General features: G+C 31.5%; 2 protein-coding genes across 2 annotated transcripts; one reads left to right on the top strand and one right to left on the bottom strand.

Moving 5' to 3' along the window:
- The first annotated feature begins 8,477 nt into the window (after positions 1-8,477).
- LOC114392396 (U-box domain-containing protein 34-like) lies at positions 8,478-15,844 on the top strand. The gene is made up of 10 exons (XM_028353523.1): positions 8,478-8,633; positions 10,156-10,507; positions 10,589-10,710; positions 11,480-11,595; positions 12,047-12,174; positions 12,348-12,637; positions 12,774-12,875; positions 13,415-13,843; positions 14,354-15,103; positions 15,219-15,844. The coding sequence occupies exons 2-10, from the start codon at positions 10,348-10,350 to the stop codon at positions 15,402-15,404; spliced, it is 2,283 nt and encodes a 760-aa protein (XP_028209324.1). The 5' UTR covers positions 8,478-8,633; positions 10,156-10,347; the 3' UTR covers positions 15,405-15,844.
- Positions 15,845-16,048: 204 nt separating this feature from the next.
- On the bottom strand, positions 16,049-18,184 carry LOC114392397. Its single transcript, XM_028353524.1, has 5 exons — positions 18,001-18,184; positions 17,072-17,240; positions 16,890-16,973; positions 16,602-16,805; positions 16,049-16,480 (listed from the first exon to the last, which is right to left on the bottom strand). The coding sequence occupies exons 1-5, from the start codon at positions 18,067-18,069 to the stop codon at positions 16,386-16,388; spliced, it is 621 nt and encodes a 206-aa protein (XP_028209325.1). The 5' UTR covers positions 18,070-18,184; the 3' UTR covers positions 16,049-16,385.
- Between the last annotated feature and the right edge of the window lie 3,567 nt (positions 18,185-21,751).

Here is a 21,751-nt window from a genome sequence, read left to right as displayed (position 1 = left end):
AAAAATATTTTCTATTAATATTTATAAAAGAAAAAAGTTTCATATATTGATAAAAATGTCACATATATTTGTAAAAAGGCCTAACATATTTAAAGTAAATTAGGTCTCACTTCTTGTTGGACCGACCCTAAATTTCAATGTAATGGACAGGTTTCAACTTCCGTCGAGTTCATGAATTAAGACACACCAAAATATATAATAAAAACCTCCAATTTGCCAGATTTCCCAGTTTCGCACGCGTTCTGTATTTTAATAACCCGAATTTGTTTAATATGGGAACACATGCATGGGTGCCTCTTCCATTAACTAAGTTTACTTTGACAACTTAATATCACAGTCCAATCAGAGTTCTTCTTGATGGACTGACACTGTGGGTGACGATTAGATTCATTAATTCCTCGAGACATTGTTGTGCATGTGAGAAACTTTATGCTGAAAATTTGTCTTTATTATCAATATTCAATATGATGTTTAATTTTTTTTTTCTGTTGGCCATTCCCTCCCCATTTGGCAGGCCACTTACAGAAGGAGAAGATCACTTCTCTACAGCTACCTCTTCAGGTTAATTAATTGACAGCTTTTTAAGACAGATAGGAAATCCATTACAATCGATATGTATTTTATATAATAATGTAATGTATGCCAGAATGTGCACCCTAGCTACTTGTAATGTATCAACAGTATACATCAATTTCTTATACAATGAAATTATTTATTAATATGATTGCATAACATAACATGACTAGCATAGCAAATACAATTTGTATTTTTTAACAAATTAAATTTGTTAGACAAAAACTATATCAATGCAGCTGCCTAATTATTAACATTTTTTTTGTTAATGACACTTTTTATATTATAGCGGTCGTGCTTGTGCTTGTAAAGTAATGCAGGACATTGTTCATCCTTGTATCTTGTATCTGAAACTAGGGGTGGGTAAGCGGACTGGTCCGTCCCGCGTAAGGTCCGCCCGTATAAGCCCGCATTGGTAGCGGACCGGATCAATTCGTCATGCTTCTTACACGGACCAAATAAATTGATCCGTCCCCGCCCCGCGAATCCCGCGAGTCTAATGGGCCGGTCCGCAGGCCTAGTTTTAAAAAAAAATTAATTTTAATAAAAATATAATACAATCAAATTAAGTTCAATACAAAGGTAAATAAAATATCAATAATTAGTCAATTACATCACTAAAATAAATAATGTCTTAACAAAAGAAAATCCAAGCAATAAATCTAAAATATGAAATTTAAACATCTCCAACAACAAATAATTTCATATTTGAAGTAGCTTGAGTCTTCTCCATCTCCATATCTTCATCTTCTTTTCCTAAAACTCAAAATAATAATAAATATTAGAATAAAGTCAAGTTAAGTGATTAAAAGACAATAATTATTACATATTATTTACCCTGCATATCAAATACTAGTAACCAATTTTTAGTATATATCAAGGCTTGTACGTTGTCAACAAGAAGCCTAGTTCGATATTTGTTAAGCACATGTGAGGAGAAAAAATGTTCTTAGCTTGCTACAACGGCTAAATATGATATGAGTTATTTTTTATAATAAAAATATATTAAAATATCTTTAAAAATATTTATTTAACAATTATTTTTAGCTTAAATTGATATTTTTATTATTTATGACTTTCAGATATGAAAATGATAGATTAAAAGAGAAAAAAAATCGAGAAAATATCAAAAAAGAAGATTTTTAGCAGGTTATCACTTATCTTTCTTATCTTAATCTTTTATTTTTCTTATCTTATCTTTTTTTATCTTTATCATCTTTTAATTTATTTATTTTTATCTTTATATTTTTATCTTATCTAATATATTTCTTTATCTGTTATTTTAAAAGAAAAGTTTAAAGTGAAAAAAAGAAAATCAAACCTAATATAATTGGGTCAAGATCACACAAATTAAATCTAATGCGGGCTATGGACAACCCGCGGGCCAAACCCGCATAGTCCGTAGGTTAAGCGGGGTGGGCCCAAAAATATGACATAACCATAGACCGTTTAAAAAAATTGATCCGTAACCTGCACGGACCGCGACCCCTGTGGGTCAGTCCATAGACCTAAGCTCGTTTACCTACCCCTATCCCTGTCTGAAACTATATGTAACAATAACCAGAAGGCTATGATTGAAAAATATAACCGACAACATTTTTACGCCAAAATTTTTAACCAGTTTTTGTTACTAAACTGCTGTATTTTCCTGTTTATTTTGACAGTACTCCAATAACCATGAAGAATTAGATCCTACAAACAACAACATGTCCACCATGCAGATGCTAATAAATAACAATATTAAAAGGTCCTCCTGACTACTAGTCCACCACTTCTTACTGCTTCGAAGTGGTGGCCGAAGTTGATATGCACATATCTTTCTCTGGCTTCAATAGGATCCTAGTTTAATTAGAATATTGCTCAAAATTTGGCAAGTTTCATCAACATACCACACTTTCAAATTGAATATGTTTATTCGATGATATTAAACCTTTATAGGTTAGGGTCATATAAAAATTTAGTTTGAGCACAATATTGCAGCAGCCGGCACCAAGCAGCAGATTGCAACGGAATAATTGGTAAAAAATGAAGCCATTTGGCACATGGGGGGTGGCTTACTACAAATAACAATAAGTAATTTTGATTAATTTGACACTGCATGCCCTTTTCTCACAGCCTGGTTTACACCATATCTGGACTCAAGTGAAAGAGTATGTCCCATAAAGTTATAAAAAAATATGATTTCACGTCGAATGTATATTTGGCTAGGATGAGAGAAATACAAATGTGTGTGTGTGAAATAAAACTTTAAAGAAAACTCTTATTTATAATGGGAATTAACATGGGCCTTTCTTATCCTCTTTTTACAACTCAACCCAAGCCCAAAAGAAAGCTATATGGAATCAAGCTTGAAAGCAATGAGAGCTTTGAGGGCTCCTCGTTTGCTTTTTTTTGTTTTGGAAGGCACCACGTTTGCCTTCTTCTACCTACAACAAATTCATTCACAGCTTCAGCTGCCATCTAAAAATATGTTTTCGTTGTACATTTTATATGAGAAAAAAGATTATACACTGATAATGTAAAAAGTTTTAGGCTAAATTACAAATTTGGTCTTCTTATTTGTTTCAGAATTCGATTTTGCTCCCCCTGTAATTTAATTCACGAATTGAGTCTTCCATTTTTTTGCAATTCCGTTATTTCAGTTCCTAATCTTGAAATTGGACGTTGACGGTTAATTGCTTACCTTAACGGTCACGTGTTGTGCTTTTATTAAATGTTGACCGCCATATGTTGCGATTTTATTGGAGGCCGACATTAATTAGGTGCAAAAAATTAACGTACAATAAAAGCACGATACGTGAAAGTTAGTGTTGGCAATTAAGAGTCAACGTCCAATTTTGGGGTTGAGGACTAAAATAACGATATTGTAAAAAATTGGGGGACTAAATTCATGAATTAAATTATAAGGGAATCAAAATTGAATTCTAAAATAAATAGGGGGATCAAATTTGTAATTTAGCCAAAATTTTACACAATCATCCAATCACAACTTATTATGTATGATAATTTGTTAACTTTTAAAATAATTATCTTAAAGTAATTCATACGGTGATTTATGATTGAATGATAACATAAGTACATAAACATTAAACTCATTTTATATAAGAGAAACATATTTTCGTTGAAAGGCTATGTTAGAAATAAATTTTTAAATCATGTGGGGGTGTAAATAAAAATAAGGGAGGTGAGAATAGCAATTCCCCTTCTTTGTGTTGGGGGTGGGTTACCAGACCCATTATCTGTCATTTTTGTGGAGCTCAGCAATACCATTAACTTTTTGTTTGAATTTTCTAGTCATCTTTGACAACCTTGCATTAAGTATAGTTTTGGATTAATTTTGTTCAACCACATTATAATAGAGTTAGTTCTCTTAGCGGGACAGAAATTAGTTTATATTTAAATAAGGGTTGACAAAATTTATTTTGAGTAAAATCAATTTTGTAAAAGTGATTTTGAAGTAATGTAATTTATGGTTGAATATTTTATTATAAGATCAAGTTAGGAGTAAAATGTTCTATAAAATTTTAAATTTAATAAAGAAATTATTCAAAGTTATTTCAAATTAGAATTAATTTTAATATTTGTTAACGTCAAAATTAATCATGTAAAAATGTATTCAAAATTAGTTTTCCAACACCAAACCAAACATGCACATGGAACACTTCAACCAACCAGTTTTATGCAAAGTAGTTGTAATTTCTCACAAGTCACAAGAGAGCAGAATAAGTTCTTCCAAGGCGGCTGATACTCTGCTGCTGGCGGTTTGACATTCTCATGTAAAGAAATCACAAAAAGTACACTTCAAAATTGGAATCTTCCATGGCCTGTTTGGAATTGAGTGACAAAAAGTTGTGCCTTCATCATAGATATATACATACCTAGAAATACATTTCCTTCGTCCAACTGAGACAACTCAAACATAAATTGAGGACTATCAATTGCTACAGACAAAAAAAATTCATATATTCCCCTTGTTCCTCTACACAGACAAATACGAGTATGTTTAAAAATCAGGTAAAAGATTACTTTTAAGGCAAAAATACTTTTGCAAAATGATCTGGATTTTTATTTCTGTTTTTATTTTATTTTTATTTGTTAAATCTGTATTGAAATATGTGTCTACCAATTTTAACTAAAAAAGAAACATGCACGTATGTAGCATTTTTTGTTGTCCTTTAATTTCTTGAATGAAATGCCATGATTTGACTGTTATTTTCATGTTTAAACACACGAATTTGACAAATGTAATTGGAATCGAAACTCACAGCTCCATGCATAAGCCCTTGGTAATTAGTGGCTATTACTTAATTACTAGGTATTGATTTGTGGAATCAATAATTCTTGGTAAACTTAAATCGTTGCTTTAAAACTTTTTTTCGAGCCAATAGAATGGTCTTCCTTGAGCATGACGTACAATAAATTATTTGTTAGTTTAGCACTCAACCAGGAACGCCTAATTGGCAGATCGACACGTACGTCTAAAATCTCTGACATTAGTTTGTACAAATTTCCTTAAGAAATAATAACATTTAATGATTCTTGCCTCAGTTGTTTTTGTTTAATTGATGAACGAATATATACTTTATGCATAAGCCACTTATATATGCCAATATAGATTTTTGTATGTGCACAACAAAACATCTCTTTCTTACCATGCTATTTGATTTTCCAAGGTTTAAGTGGCTTAACTTTCCTGCTTTAAGGATAAATTATAATTTCACTAGATAGCTATCTTCCCCTTCTTTATTCCTTCCTTATTAACAATTACTTGATAAGGATGGCCACGTAAAATTGGCATTTATATCCTCAACCTTTATTTATCAATAAGCTTCCAGTGTGTAAAGGTTTGTAACGTTAACCACATGTCAGAAATAATACATGGTCAACTTAACCCACCAGGCCCCATTCTCCACAATTGTCCAATAGTGAAATAACTATATAAATCTTCACCTAGATGCTTATTATCTTCTAGAATGGGCACTTTGAAAATAAACTTCAGCAGATAAGCTTAGATGACTTAAGACAGGGCCACAAAATGCAATATACAAATTAACATGGAGTAAGATAGGCTAGAAATAATCAGAAAAAAACGTTACTAACTTTTTCAAAATTTTGAATTTTAGTTTCTAAATAAAAGTTTGACTAATCTTAATTTCTGAACTTTTATTTGGTTAATGTTTTAATTCTTGTGATCAAATATCATGGTAATGATGTAATATTAGTTGTATTAATATTTTATTGTAATTTATAGTGGTTCAAAACTTTCAAAAAATTACTTGTATGAAAGGTGTTAAACTATTTATAGTGACCAAAACCTGTGACTAATACTTATAAAAAAATTGCTTCTCCAACACAAAAAAACAAACTTCTCAACTTCCAAAACTAAACTCAGAAACAAAATAAATCAAATAAACATATTATTCAAAGGAGCACAAGAAATTAACAGCCAATAAAGTCCAAAATAATAACATTTAGCCTTTCACTTGTTTTGATTGTGATATTTGTTCCTTTTAGTCCTTCACTTGTCTCTTGCTCTTCCTTAACCTTAGTCTGTAAAGACCGCGTTTCTTTGGATAACCCAAGTTTCAGCGAGCGGAAATATACTTGTTTTGTTTACTTCTTTGTTTTTTGTGATGTAGATATGGTTGCTTTACTCGCCAAATTCGTGGTGGGTTTCCGTGTGAATGAGTAAAATTTGTGTGTGCAACATGTATCTTTCTAGATTTCCTCTGTTTGTCTCTGGGTTTTCTCGCAATGGGTTCGTCGACGCTGGAGAGGAGGGAGAAGTAAATAGCCAAGAAGAGAAGAACTGAGGAATTTGTTTTTTATGGCCGGGGAAGCAATTTCTGGCATCTAAAACCCGCTAGAAACTGTTAATATAGTTCAAGCAAATCAAGAATGCAAGACAGTTTTTACTGCCAAAAACTAAACGCCATAAAATATTAATAAAACTAATGTCATGTAACAAACTTAATGGTGATATTTGATAGGGGAGACTAAAATATTAATGGAAGAAAAGTTCAACAACTAAAAATTTAACTAAAAAAAATGGCTAGAAATAGTGAGATGTCCAACATTCTTTTAAGGAAAGATTGAAGGTAAGGGACTATATTATTTTTATATCATATATGACAAAATTAAGGGAATTGAATCTCTAATAACTTCCAAGCCAAGTCATACATATTTAAATGTTCAAGATTAAAAAAATACACATAATTTATTAAGTGTCATGTGAATATTAACTAACTTTTTAATCTTGACCATTTAGATATAATTTAATAATTTATATTTATAATTTTCAGTTCTCAACAATAAAAAATGTTCTCACTTGACACGTCCTTGTACATACATAAACTCAATGTATTTGTCTATGCAAAAATGTAGGATTTTGATTGTGATCCAATTCTAATTGTAATTTTTAGTTAATAGATTTTTATCCTAAAGAATATCATCTTGTTTTTATGTTTTCTTGTTTTTTAAATTTTATAATAAAAAATTTCTTTCTATAAATTATGATAAAGGTGATTGATAGCAAGACTCTTTATAAAAAGAAAATTAGGGATTATACTAGTACATTTTTTTCCTAACATTTAATGATATATTGACTTATTATTTAACAAAAAAAAAAACTGCCTTTGTTAGATTCTTTAGCTCTTTGATCTAGCACGTGAGATCCTAAAAATTCTTAGAAGTTTAATTTTTTAGATTGATTATATGACTAATCCTTGATATGAAACAATTTAATTAGTCACACTTAAAAATTTATCAATCCTATCTAAAGATGTATTAGGTACAAATTATTTTTATTTCTTTCTCACAAACTTAACTTATATTATTGTCACTTTCATTAATATTATTTAATGAATTTAATGACACATAATTTTTAACTTATTAAAATGTTAAATTTCCTAAATAATGTGACATCACACATTATTTGAGTGACTATAAAACTTTTTTACTCTACATTATATTTAATGAAATTCTAATAAAAAATATTAACTAAAAATAAAATCAAGAAATTAAACAAAGTAGACACCTGTTGTACATTTATTCTCAGGTAACTGCAACCGAATAGCTGGCACGGCTGCTAACTTGCAACAACTATGAGGCAAAGTACATCCTTTACAAAGTATATCATTGCCCCAAATTTTTCTTTTGAAAGCATTGTATGGTTATTAGTTTGGCAGAAAAAAGAACCAATTAGAATCGTTAGATGAAATGAAAGAGAATTTATCTTCGTCAGCTACGGGCATATTTCATTATTGGGAGGTAGATACCTTCTCATCAGTCCCTCCCCTATATATTGAGAGCCAAACCACTCTGTAGTCTTCACCATCAAGTTAATTACAGAAGATATATATATATATATATATATATATATATATATATATATATTCTAAGAAAACTCATAATATGTATCTCCTTCAATTCTGCCATTGGGTTGATAATTAACAAAGAAGTGAATCAATTACAGAATAGTCTATGTATGCTTCAGGTTTGTTAATTTGTGGAGGTGACAGAAGAGAGTGAGCACTTGGCTCTTTCCTAGCATGGATCTTTCGTGCTAAAAGCTGTGTGCTCATTCTCTATCTGTCACCACCTCCTTTAACTCCCTCTCCTCTTCATTTCATACTAGTCTTTTGTCTGTAGCATATATATACTTGAAAGTTCTATATTAATACTACAATTGCATGATATACTCAAGTGCAAATCATCACATGCATATTTCATTTGCCACTTATTAAATAACAGGTAACTGGGTAATCTTAGGTATATAAAGAAAAAGAAATCAAATTAACGATCATGGATTCTGTTCCTATATGTGACTGTTAATGTGTTCTTAAATTTTCTAGCTTCTTCATTGTATGCCAACCATATGAAGATGTACTACTCTTTATACGTACTGACTGAATTTTATCCTATGATGTCTATATATATTTTGAGGATTGCCAAAAGACTGTTTGTATATGCTGGCTCTGGTGATCATGCAGTTCCTTAGATATCCCAAACAAGATGATGCAAGAACTTGCAATTATGGGACTCGAATTAATTTCTGCTCTGTACGTATGCATTTACAATATTGCATGTACGTATGTTGTTAATTGTTAAAGAGTAGCATCTAATAAGCCAAGTGTTAAAACCACCCTAGCAACTATGTTGAACCTTTATCGATCTTTAATTATTGTAAAAGAAAAATAATGTCAGTGAGTTCCATATATTAATTAAGTTTATAAATAAGTTTTTTTTTGTCAATATGTAAAATCCAAAGATAAGTATCGGATGGTTTATAATAAATCATGTATCTTAATTAATTGAGTTAGATCATTTGAAAATAAGTTTTTGTTTACATAAGATTTCAAATAAATAAGGAGTCTAAAATGAAAACTAATTTTGGATAAGAATATTTTTTTTAAGGCATAAGAATGTCTTGTTTTAAAAACACAAAATCCTAGATATAAAACACTAGAGGAGAGCATGGTGCATGGTTCAGAATTTAAATGAAACTTATATTAGTTCTTTTGAAAATTGAAAATGTCATGACAATTATGTATGAAAAAAGTAGTCAAAATCAGTTAAAAGTTTTAAAGTTATAGTTTGAACTTCAAAGTTGAAAAGTTGTCTAATAATTGAAAGTTATTTATCCGATAATTAAATATAAGTGTTTGGTAAAATATTGAAATATTAATAAATATAAAATAATATAAATAGAGATGTTTATATGATATTTTTAAATAAATTTCAATATTATTTTATGTATAAAATAATTCTAATTTTACTTTTTAATTTATTTTGAACTTTTATAATTTTTATTTAAATATTAATTATTTTAATTCCACTTTTTAGTTTCAATTATTATATTGTTTGAATTTTATATATTTTACTAATAATCTTATATTAATTTTAAACTAAATTTAAAACAAAATAAAAATATCATATGCTTATTTTTTTTTTGACAGATAGCATATGCTTAAATAGTTGTCATAATTCTATTATATTGATTATCATAATAATATCATTGTGTATTTTTAATACCACTGCATGTTATTATTGTCTTGTCGACCAATTATCAATATTTTGAAGTAAAATGCTAAAATGATAAAATAATTAATATTTAAAATAAATAGTATAATATAAAAATCCATAAAATAAAATAAAACTCTATTATGTAAGCTAAAAAGGATAAAAGGTAAACTTAATAAATATTTTAAGAATAACAAAGAAATAAAATTTTAAAAATAGAAATTAGCATCCAAAAATCACTAGCAAACACTACAAATTACTAAAAAAATTATTTATCAAACATTACCAATACAGTCAAACAATTTTATTTTTTGGCAGAAAGTCCAAAAGTTAACTGAAAATACTTATCAAATATATTATATATTTGTTAAAAATGTTAGTCAATAATTTTTTTTTCAATTAATATGAAATATCGACTTGCTTGCCTTCGTCAAATTATTTATTTAATTAATCTACTTTTTTTATGTTTTCCTAAATGAAAAGTTTTAAATGTTTTATATTTATACAATTTCATTATTTTTCATATGTTATAACATACTAACAGATTATCTCCTTACCCAGGGGGGAAAAAATAAAATTTATCCTTTAAATTTCATCTCCCACGTAAAACGAGTTTTATTAGCACAAGAATAGCGAACAGTAAGAGCAATGATCATAAACAGAGAAGTCTTTAAGTAAATTCAACGGTTGGTGCGGTAGTTGAAGACTTGAAGAGGAGCAATTAAATTAAAAGTATCGTTGACCAACTGAAATATGTCCACACCGTCGCGGAGATCGGTTGCCGTTGCCGTGAGCGGCGGGTCCAAGGGTAGCCGGCGAGCAGTGCAGTGGGCTGCGGACAATTTGGTCCCTCAAGCCGATAGGTTCATCTTAGTTCACGTCATCCCTCGAATCACTTCAATTGCAACACCAAGTACGTCACGTCCCTCGCACCAACTATATGATTCATAAGAAGAAACTAACTAACTGAAATGCGTTGTTGTTGTTTTTGCAGCTGGAGAGTATATTCCTATTTCCGAAGCAGACGCCGATGTGTTTGCAGCTTCTGTGCTGGATGCGAAACTAAAATCTGAACAAATCTTTGTTCCGTTCAAGAAACTCTGTGATTCAAACACGGTGATTATTTTCTTAGCATATGCAAATACACACTATTTCTTAACAAATCAAGGGTCCGTTTAGATAAACAAGTATACTTATGTATAAATTGAAGAAGTTTTAGGTTCTGTTTGAATAAACTTCCCTCGTACACACTTCTACGAGAAAGAAAACAATCAATTTATGCACTTAGAGCGTGTTTGGATACAAGGCTAGGTTGGAAGTGCTCTTGAGAGTTTCTTTACTGGAAAAAACTCTACATTTCTAGTAAAGAAGCTCTCAAAAAACACTTGTGGCTTGTATCATTTTTTAGAAACTCTCTCATCCGTTATAATAAGCTATCTTGGAGAACTCACAGGAATAAACTGAAAATTTTCATAAGCTCTCCCAAACAATTACACACATGCTTATGCGTCATAAGAGAGGCCATGCGATAAATTCACATTAGTTGTAAATAAGCTCTTTCAAACACACCCTAAGGCACGACTACTGTGATGTAAAGAAGTCTCAGATCTCTAACTCTCTTAGGCAAGATTGCAAGAGTGAGAATATGTTTTAAAAAATGCAACTGATGAAAACTGGACTTAAAATCTGTATCCCTATTGTGAGGACAATGAGTGTAAAAAAGGAGGAGGAGATATGTTTAAAATACAAATGTAGTATTGGATATGAATATGCATGCTGTTAATTTCAGATTTTCCGTGCTTCATAACTTGGTTTTCTGGTCTGCGCTAGTTTCAACTTGAGATTGAAAAGATGTTAAGGGAAGTTTAATGCGGAAATTTTGTAGATGGAAACAGTACTGCTAGAAGATGACAATGCTGCAGAAGCACTTCTTAGCTTTATTTCGGAGTCCGGGTCCCAAATATTAGTGCTGGGTTCTGACTCCTCAAATTTCATAACAAGGTATGTGTTTCTAAATATTCACAAGTGTTAAAGGCTAAAACAAACATTGTGATTTTTCTGTTTTGTTGATATATCAGTCAATGTGAAATAATCTTACTATATTGGATTATGTCTATTTATCATCAATGAAGTTTCATAGTTATGCTACTACATAGTATGATTTACTGTAGTGGAAAATATAAATGTTTTAGAGCTTTTATATGACAGATCGACTTGATTTCAACTTCCTATAGGCATCTATTATCTAATTAGGTTTTTCCAATTATGAGTTTGACACTTGCATGCTAAATCTGTCACCTCAACCGAAAACTTTCGTTGGAAGTACAACGAAATTAATTTTTCAGTTTTTTTTACAAACAGTTCATCTAAGGAAAAATGGATCATAAAGTAATATACAACAATGCTCCTTTACTAGTTCCTAGCTTCTAAAATCCAGTTTTTCTTCTTCCAGGAAGCTAAAAGGACCTGGGATACCAACTACCATTCTAAGATGTGCTCCTGACAGTTGTGATGTATATATTGTAGCTAGAGATAGAATTATATCCAAGTTGGCTGACTTTTCATCTTCACGTTCTCATGGTATGATTGAAGATCTTGCATTTCAGGATTTTGGTGTCTGCACCTACACCCTGATTGTGTGACCATCTTATATTGGTTTTCGATGATGCTTTCATAGAATTAGGGTCTTGAATTTATCTTTATGGATGAAGTTGTATAATTTCTGATTTTTTTTTTTATTTACCCTCCAACAGAGACTAGCCCTAGGTACTTCTTGTCTACTAAAGTAAATAAAGAGGACAATGGCATTGGCAGAGAAATGTCTGGAATTAGTTCATCCTCAACTGAACCTAAAATTCTAAGGAATTTCCGGTTTTTATCCATATCAGAGCGTAGTTACATTGGTCTGCAATCATCTAGTCGTAGGAATTCTTTTGAAAATTCTACCAAAAATGAAGAACAAAATTCAGAAAACTGTGGAGATGATATTGAAACTATCAGCCTCCACTCATTTGATTCCATTGCTTCTGCACAACGTGAACAGGTGACTTTTTTCTTTTTAGTCAAAAGGAACCATTGGGGGGGTGTCACATATGAATAACTTCTTGTGAAAATGGTATACTTTTTATTCTCCAACATGGCTGTGGTGTTCATATGATGTGTACTTATGTCTTATGCAGTTAGTCATGCAAGAAGAAGTGGAACGGCTGCAGCTGGAGTTGCAAAATACTATCACCATGTACAAACAGGTCTGTGAAGAACTGGTTCAAGCTCAAAACCAGGTGAGAGTTTGATAACATTTGAGATCTCTTTTGTTTGTAAAAGGAATTACATGTATGGGTCTCTAATTCAGCTAAGCTATTTTCTTTTATCCCCCTTCCTCCCCCCACGTTCTCAATGTCTAAGCCAATGCCTACGAAAAGTATCAACCCAATTATTTGTTAAAAGAAAAGGCAAATGATTTTCCCTAAGAGCATATAATGCTGCTTATCAATTACTTTTAAACATAAAATTTTGGATGACTAAAACCTGATCCACAGCCTTGAAGTCAACAAAATTAAAATTCAATAAATAAATCAAAGCAAAATGAAAAAAAAACTGGTTTCAATCATATTCAAACATAAAGCCCATGCCCTCTTTAATTTCAACAATTATTCGAAATTTAGTTTTTTAAGAGCCACAGCCATGTCTGCTTCATTGTGGCACAGTTGCTAAAATTGGACTTCAATTAAATTTTTGGTTTAGAGTTTGGCACTTCACAGTAATTATGCTTCAATCAGAGAACTTTATATCTTTATGAGTTAGCACTTTTTACTTGCAGGCCCTTTTACTTTCTTCTGAATCTCTTGAAGAAACTAAAATAGTTAATGCTTCCTTAAAAAGAGAGGAGATTTTGAGAAAGTTTGCTGCTGAAGAGAAAACAAAGTACTTAAAAGTCATGAAGGAGCTTGAGGAGGCGAAAAATAAGTTTTCCAAAGAGTCATATGAAAGACAGATGGCTGAACTTGATGTCCTTAGAGAATCAATAGAAAGACAGAGAATTGTGGATACATTGCTCTCAAATGACAGGAGATACAGAAAGTACACCATGGATGAAATCAAGCTAGCAACGAACTTTTTTGCTGAGGACTTGATAATTGGTGAAGGAGGATATGGGAAAGTTTACAAGTGTAATCTTGATCACACACCAGTAGCTGTAAAGGTTCTGCACCAGGACGCAATCAACAAGAAAGAGGAGTTTCTAAAAGAGGTCCTTCTTGTGCTTGAATTTTCTTCCCTTTGAAATTGTTTATATGAGAGTGAGATTCTGAGACTAACTCTTTGTTGTGTCCTTCTAGTGGGGTTCTTCATATCATATTTTAAATGTTCTAAGAGTCTAAAGCATGAACTGGTATATAAAATTTACAAATGTAAGCTTTAGTATCCAAGTCCCTTGGAAATTTTAAAAATTGGCTATCCCACTACCTCTACCACCGGAAAAGTTGACTGATAAAAAATTAGTAATAAACTAATCCTTGACAGATCAAGCTTCCTTAGGATTTACTCTGTTCGTTCTTTGTGTGCTGCAATAGTCCTCGTATGAAATTTGCTGATTTAAAAGTTGATTGAATTTTCAAACTATACTCCCTTGCATCACATTTTTCAATGCTTCCTAATGATAGGTGCCTTTTAAATATCTTAAGTTAATTCAATATTTGTATGCTGCAATAACAAGAGAAAGCATTCCTTCTGAGTTTCTGTTGTCTCCCATTTGTTGCAGGTTGAGATTCTTAGTCAACTACATCATCCTAATATGGTATTGTTACTTGGAGCCTGTCCTGAGAGTGGCTGTCTTGTTTATGAATACATGGAAAATGGAAGTCTAGAAGACTATCTTCTAAAAAAAAATGGAAAACCACCACTTCCTTGGTTTTTTCGATTTCGTATAGTTTTTGAAATGGCTTGTGGGCTCTCATTCTTGCATAATTCAAAGCCAGAGCCTATTGTCCATCGAGATATAAAACCTGGCAATGTCTTGTTAGACAGAAATTATGTGAGCAAAATTGCAGATGTTGGGCTGGCTAAACTCCTTGTAGAAGTCGTGCCTGACAATGTCACAGAGTACAGAGAATCAATTCTTGCCGGTACTCTGCATTACATGGACCCAGAGTATCAGAGAACTGGCACTGTCAGACCAAAATCAGATGTATATGCTTTTGGAGTTATAACTCTCCAATTGATAACTGGTCGACATGCGCGTGGACTCATTGTGACTGTTGAAGATGCAATTACAAATGGCTCCTTCCGTGATATTTTAGATCCATCAGCTGGAGATTGGCCACTGGATGAGACAGTGGAATTGGCTCAAGTAGCCCTTAAATGCACTGCACTCAGATGCAGAGATAGACCAGAGATTGATACTGAAGTTCTTCCAATGCTCCAAAGATTTTCTGATGCGGCAAATGCTAGTGCAAGGATGGGAAGAAATAGTGTAAGTGCGCCAAGCCAGTATTATTGTCCAATCCTTCAGGTATAATAAACCTGCACTTATCTGATGAACATTTGGTTATTGTGTTTTGATATCTTTGTGATGCATATCATTTTCAGCTATTTGTTCATTCTTGGTTGATTTGTGAGTACTGCAGGAAATCATGGATGATCCATATATTGCTGCGGATGGGTTCACTTATGAGTACGTAGCAATCAAGGCATGGCTCAGCAAACACAATGTGTCACCCATGACAAAGCTTAAACTTCAGCATTCTGTGTTGACTCCAAACCATACTTTACGTTCAGCCATTCAGGAGTGGAAGTCTGGAGTGACCTTTTGATTAGTAAGCAGTGAAATTTCTTACTAGTTACCGCTCATCACAACCCACTTTTACTTGGGGCATAAAAACAGTCACAATTTGAATTGTACAAAAGGTTTGAAAGATAGGTGATGAGATGGAGAGATAGAAAAAAAAATATTGTAAAAAGTATAGTAAGAAATTGTTGTATGAAAAGTATAACTCTGAGAATTCAGCTGCACGTGCTGCTATTTTTTTTTTTTTTCCATTTAAGGTTGCATATAAACTTTCTTTAGCCATTGTATTTATAGCACAAGAGAGAAATGTTAGCAGCGTGACGGCGTGCAGACTTTTCTTACGAACTTTGGACAAGAATGAAAGTTTATTGCGGATGAAATATTAGCATATTCATGTATATCGTGACATTGTTCCATTATTAAAGTATTGGCACGTTATAAATCTAATGATCATAATATAATGGACTTTTATTTGCTTTCTGTTCCGAAGTTAATTATTGCCATTAGGAATATTTTGTAATTCATAATGAAATTTGAAGCTTTGTGATGTAATGGTGCAGATAGAACATACTAATTACTTGTGCGTATAGAAAGAAAAGAAAAATAAGTAAGATAAATTGTTTACGATAACCCATTTGTCCAAACAATGAAACTCTTGGCTTCTGAATATCTCCAATTTTACGCCGTACTTGTATGTTTCCCTTTCGTGGAGCCTCTAGCACTTTGATGAAAAGATCACTTGCCATATTCTAATTTCTTTCAATCTTATTTCTCAGTATTCACGTACCGTTTATCCTTACAGGTGTGCTATATATAAGATGAACGCCAGTATTCTATTGCTGCTAGTGCCACTGCATAGCAGAGTAGCAAACAACTTTACTATGGCTCTTACTAGTTACAATCCCTTCAGCCTTTACATACATGTAATCATTTGTAACTTTATTTCTACATTCTGGTGACTTATAGCGACAAAGGGGTGTAGCCTAGCAAGTAATATCCATAAACATCAACCATCTACTTGTGTAAACTCTAGAGCATTTGCATCGGGATCACGTGCAAAGATTGCTGGTCTTCCAGAATGACTAAGTGTGTAAGGGATCCCTGAAAAGTAGAAGACCACAGAAAAGTATCATAAAGCAGATCCTAGAGCATGTCATTTAAAAGGCTGTAAATCATGGTGAACCGCAAATTTATGTTGTTTAAAGAAGGAAAGAAGTTGTACCCGCTTTATCAAAGATTGCTTTCAGCTTGGAAACATCACGAATCGCAATACACGTGTGACGATCTCGACCACCATGTTGAGCTCGTCCAGTTAAAGGGTCAGGGTTTGGAAGCTCCATCAAATGAATCATCTCAGAGCCTACCCACAACCAAGCACCCCTGTATGGAAGCTTATCATGTGGCCTTGCTTCATTAATCTTGAGGCCTAAATTCCATTCAATTTAGTTATTCATGTACTTCATTGTAACACGATGTACACAGATAATTTTAGTTTGACAAGCTGGCATACCTAGAACGTTTTGATAAAATTCAAGTGATCTTTCTAGGTTTTCACATAAAATTCCAACATGGTGCATACAAACGACCCCGTAATCTGAAAATTTCCAGCAACATCAAAATACAAATAATGGATCAAAAGCAACTCTGAAACACATGAATAAAGCAGACAACGAACAATAACCAACTACATACCACTTTCTTCATTGATAGAGACTGATTCTTTCTCAAGTACATCCCCTTCAACAGCTGCCTGAGATTTTATTGTCAAACTAGGAACATGCCATCTCCCATTTCTTACACTAGCACGACAAAATTTGGATTGCAGGTTTGTGGTCATGGGAGAAAAGCTTACATAATTCAACTGCAACAAAAAAGGTTTGTGGTGAAGTGTCAATTAACAATGGCTCACTGCTCAGAAACTGCTGAAATTCAGTTCGAAACAATTGAAGTTACATGCTTTCAAGATTCAAAGGCATTTGTGATTTATCACATGATACAAATTGCTGGCTTGCCAAATTGTATCAAATCAAGTTATTCAAATCGCAAACAACTATGTTTACTGCCAACACCAAAAAAGCACAAAAGAGACAGAAACATGTCAAAACAATCAGAGGCAAGAGGAAGTCATGTGGTACCAATATCCCAATCAGTGATGTTTTTTTTCCATCTGAAAAGGCATCAAATGCCCAAGAAAATTCACTTTTCTCCCTCCAATCCTTCCGATGGATAACTTTTGACTACGGACAATGGCCATGTTTATTGTTTACCAACAACAACACAGAGGACAAGTGGCACAAAACATATCAAACAAGTGATGACATAGTAATTTATTTCCTGAGCATTTTTATACTCCTAGTAAGCTATGCTATTATTAAAACAGCCCAACAACATGAGTAGCTCATGCATTAGAAATGCCTGGATTTTGCACCTTGTAATAAAACACCATGAGGTTGCACAATTAAAAGACAACCCCACCAACTTCCAAATTGGGAACAACACGTAAAAAGCAAACACATCCACTAAAGTCTCCAATTTGGCATATTGTAAGCAAAAGTGCAAAACAGAAAAGGCAAGAATACAAGTGACAAGAGATTAATGAACATGATGAATTCCAAAATCACCTTTTGGTTCAAAGGAGAGAGAAAGGAAGGTGATTTGAGAAGGGACGCCATGGCAGAACAACAATTCATAGGGTGTCTACTAATTTGGCATATGATTTAGAAACCCCGTATGAGTATAGTGAGTAATGAATGAGTGGACGCAGCACCCTTACCAGTTTCTGGTGCTCCTCAAATTTCAGAGTAAACACTCAACACTAGCCACTAATTTGGGTACCGGGCACTATTATAAAATCCCAACATAGTAGAGACCAATCAGTAAATATGTATAAGTCTGGAGAGTATCACAATTTGCAAAAAAATACCGATTTTTAGTTTTTCTTATTATAGTATGTACTTATGCTACGTACAATATGATTTGGTGAATATAATGTGAAGTTTTCGTTGAAAAAAATTTACTTAATAATAATGATGCATTATATTTTAAAATAACCTTAATATTTTAGAGGACGTAAATTCAATTATATAGCAATTAATACAAGTTAATTTAAGTGGATGGTGATTTTTTTTAAGCATGTTATTGGTAAAAAAAAATTATCCCACCATAAATAATAATAAATCTTAGTTAGAAATTTAAGTGCAAGATGAATATTTTTTTTCAAACAACATAATTTATTTTATAATAAAAAATCAATTAAGATTAAAATTCTAGATCATTTAATTATGAGATACAAATTCTTACCACTTGTTTCAATTCATTATTAGCAGTGAATGGTGAATTTGTTATGTTTATATCATGATTCTTATTATATATGATTTTAGTTCTAATACTTAAATTTATATTTAATCATATTTTGATTATTAAATATTTTATTTTTAAAAGTATTAATAGGTGTATTGTGTTATTGTGTATGGTTTTTTTTTGTCTGCGTCACATAACTTTTTTAAATTTGATACTTATATATTTTTTTTTAAAAAAAATAGATAAATGTTGACCGATGTTTTTTTATATTATTGTGATATATATAATGTTAGTATATTAATTATTAGTTACTTTTTAAAATCTTCATTTGATTTTTTTTTTAAATGAAACAATATTTTATAAGTAACATTCTAACACTTTTAAAATTGTGTAAGCACTTAGTAACATATATATCTAAATACTAAAAAATATTTTTTTAACTAAAATATTTGATTTTTTTGGTAGAATTTTGATGTATTTTCAATAATTTTGATCCTTTGTGCAAATTAATCTTCCATCCTACTGAATTACACTTAAAGTTTTTTTGTTCCTCTTTAAAACTTAAAGGTGTATTTAAAATTTTGTATAACAAAAAATGTTTAAAAAATCTTAATTAAGTTGTTTGCTTTTTTTCTGTTCTCTGTTTGAATATTATATCGATTTCGGAACAATAATATGTGGCTTGGGTCCCCTGTAAAGCTTGAACGTTTTTGGGAACTTTTTTTTAGAGACAACGGATGTTAACAATTAAAAAATAAATAAAAGCGTTCTGCATGACATATTTTGGGATTTAAAATATTGCTTGTGAACAAATTTTGTTGCATTTTCCTTATATTTTGTTCTCAAGCAATAATTATTTGTGTAACCAAGTTGTTGATATGATTTAGGTTTAATTACTCATTTAGTTTTTATAGTTTCCAAACTTTTATATGTTAATCCCTATAGATAATAAGTGACTTTTTCAGTCTTTGTAGTTTACCATTCCGATAAGTTCTTACCGTTAAAATTGTTTAACATCGTTAAATTATTGTTGCCGGTCATTCTTTCCCAGAGCTCCCTCTCTTCCGAGAGGCCCCCGTCTTGCAACGGATACTGTACTTTCACCCTCACTGTCGCCCGCTACAAAATCGGTGTCACCGTCAACCTCTTTGACACATGCAAAGGTGAGAAATGGAGATGAAAGTTTTGACGGCACGGTGTACGATAAGATTTTCCGTTTGAGACATAATACTCAATGATGATTCATAGTTGACGGCAACAATCACGAGTTCAGATTCATTATGGTTAAGTGCTATGTCTCAAACGGAAAACCTTGCCGTACACCGTGCCGTCAAAACCTTCCTCTCCATTTCTCACCTTTGCATGTGTTGAAGAGGTCACGACGATGCCAATTTTGCAGCCAGTGTTGGTGGAAGTGTAGTATCCGTTGCAAGGTGGGGACCTCTCGAGAGAGAGGGAGTTCCGGGGAAGGACGGTCGGCAACAATAATCTAACGGTGTTAAATAATTTTAACGATAAAAAACTATTGGAAATTAAATGGAAAATTATTGGGACTAAAAAGTCACTTATTAATCATAGGGACTAAAATTAATAAATTTAAAAGTTATATAGACTAAATGAGTAATTAAATTTATTTAAGGGTTTCATTCTTAAATTTAACAACCCGAAATTCAAGAATCCAATCATACAACGCTGCAGAAGTTACTCTAACATTGCAATTATGAAATGGAAATGATCTGACCAATCTCGCGGCATAAGGTCTTATTTATTTTCGATTAATTATTTATTTATAGATCAAAATATCAAATTAATAAGTATAACGAATTAATTAATCACTTACTATATAATTGAAAATTATTTAATATGTCATTGTCACTTAAAATACTCAAGCAACCGAGAGCTAGGATCTAAGTTCGTGTTGACGAAAAAAACAAGTAAGCTTAAGACCCGTGATAGATACATACAAATGATATAATGGTCAACCACCCTTATGATGAAATACACGCACAAAAAAAGAAGATGCATGTGGCTCGCTCGAACGAGGTGCTTAAAAATTTGAATTACGGTTTTGATTTTTTTTAATACTTTAGGAGTGAGGAAGAATTGAATAAATTGTATGTACATTTTTCTAATATAATGATACCATCACGTGTTACGCATGATATTACAGTAACTGACCTAGTATTTTTTATCTTCCATTAATTGTTTGATTTTGTTGATGCTTAATAAATTATTTGGGGACTTCTTTGACCTTTAAAAAAAATATTTGGGGACGATTAACATCAACTTTGATAGAAAAATATGTACTAAATGTTGAATTTGTTATTCCTAGTATAATATCAAAAGAAAATAGTTCTAAAAGTTAAATATGATTTATAAATACTTCATCGATGTAAAGCTGTTTTTCCAAAGTCAAATGTTTTCACAACTTAAATAAATATTACGTGGGAAACTGATAATTCATATGATACGTTCGTATAACCATTTGGCAGTGAAAATTTTAAAACAGTTCAAAGTTCAAACTATTTTCGGGTAGAAAATTCAAAATTTAGTCAACTATTCGATCGATCTCTCTACAAACTACACCAAGTAGGGTGAGAATATATTAAATGGTTCGGAAAACAATGGCTTAGCCTAACTTATTTATTAAAAAAATAGAATTTTAGTTTGTGTATTGCACAGGGTAGATATTTATTTTATAATTTATACAACTAAAGTTTATAATAAAAAAATTAAATATATAAAGTATATTATAATTAAAATATTTTCTCAAAAAATTATAATTAAAATATGTAATTAATAAATATTTTATACATATATGAAATGGAAACATTCCTAATTTTCTGTAAATTCTTATACGGGCGATATTATTATGAATTTTGCTATCTTAACGATAGGAATTTTAAAAAAATATTTAGTGTGTAAATTATATGAAAATACAAAAAGATCATGAAAAATATAATTTTATATATCTTAAAAAAAGGCTATTTAGTTTTTTAACTAGTCTCTTTAGGATACAAATTAACATTTAACCATTATTATTTTCCAAGAGTTTAAAGGGTGTTACTTTGA

The sequence above is a fragment of the Glycine soja genome, chromosome 17, assembly GCF_004193775.1.
Source record: "Glycine soja cultivar W05 chromosome 17, ASM419377v2, whole genome shotgun sequence".
Lineage (NCBI taxonomy): Eukaryota > Viridiplantae > Streptophyta > Magnoliopsida > Fabales > Fabaceae > Glycine > Glycine soja.
Note: the sequence above shows the minus strand (reverse complement) of the source record. Positions and strands in the feature narration are given on the sequence as shown.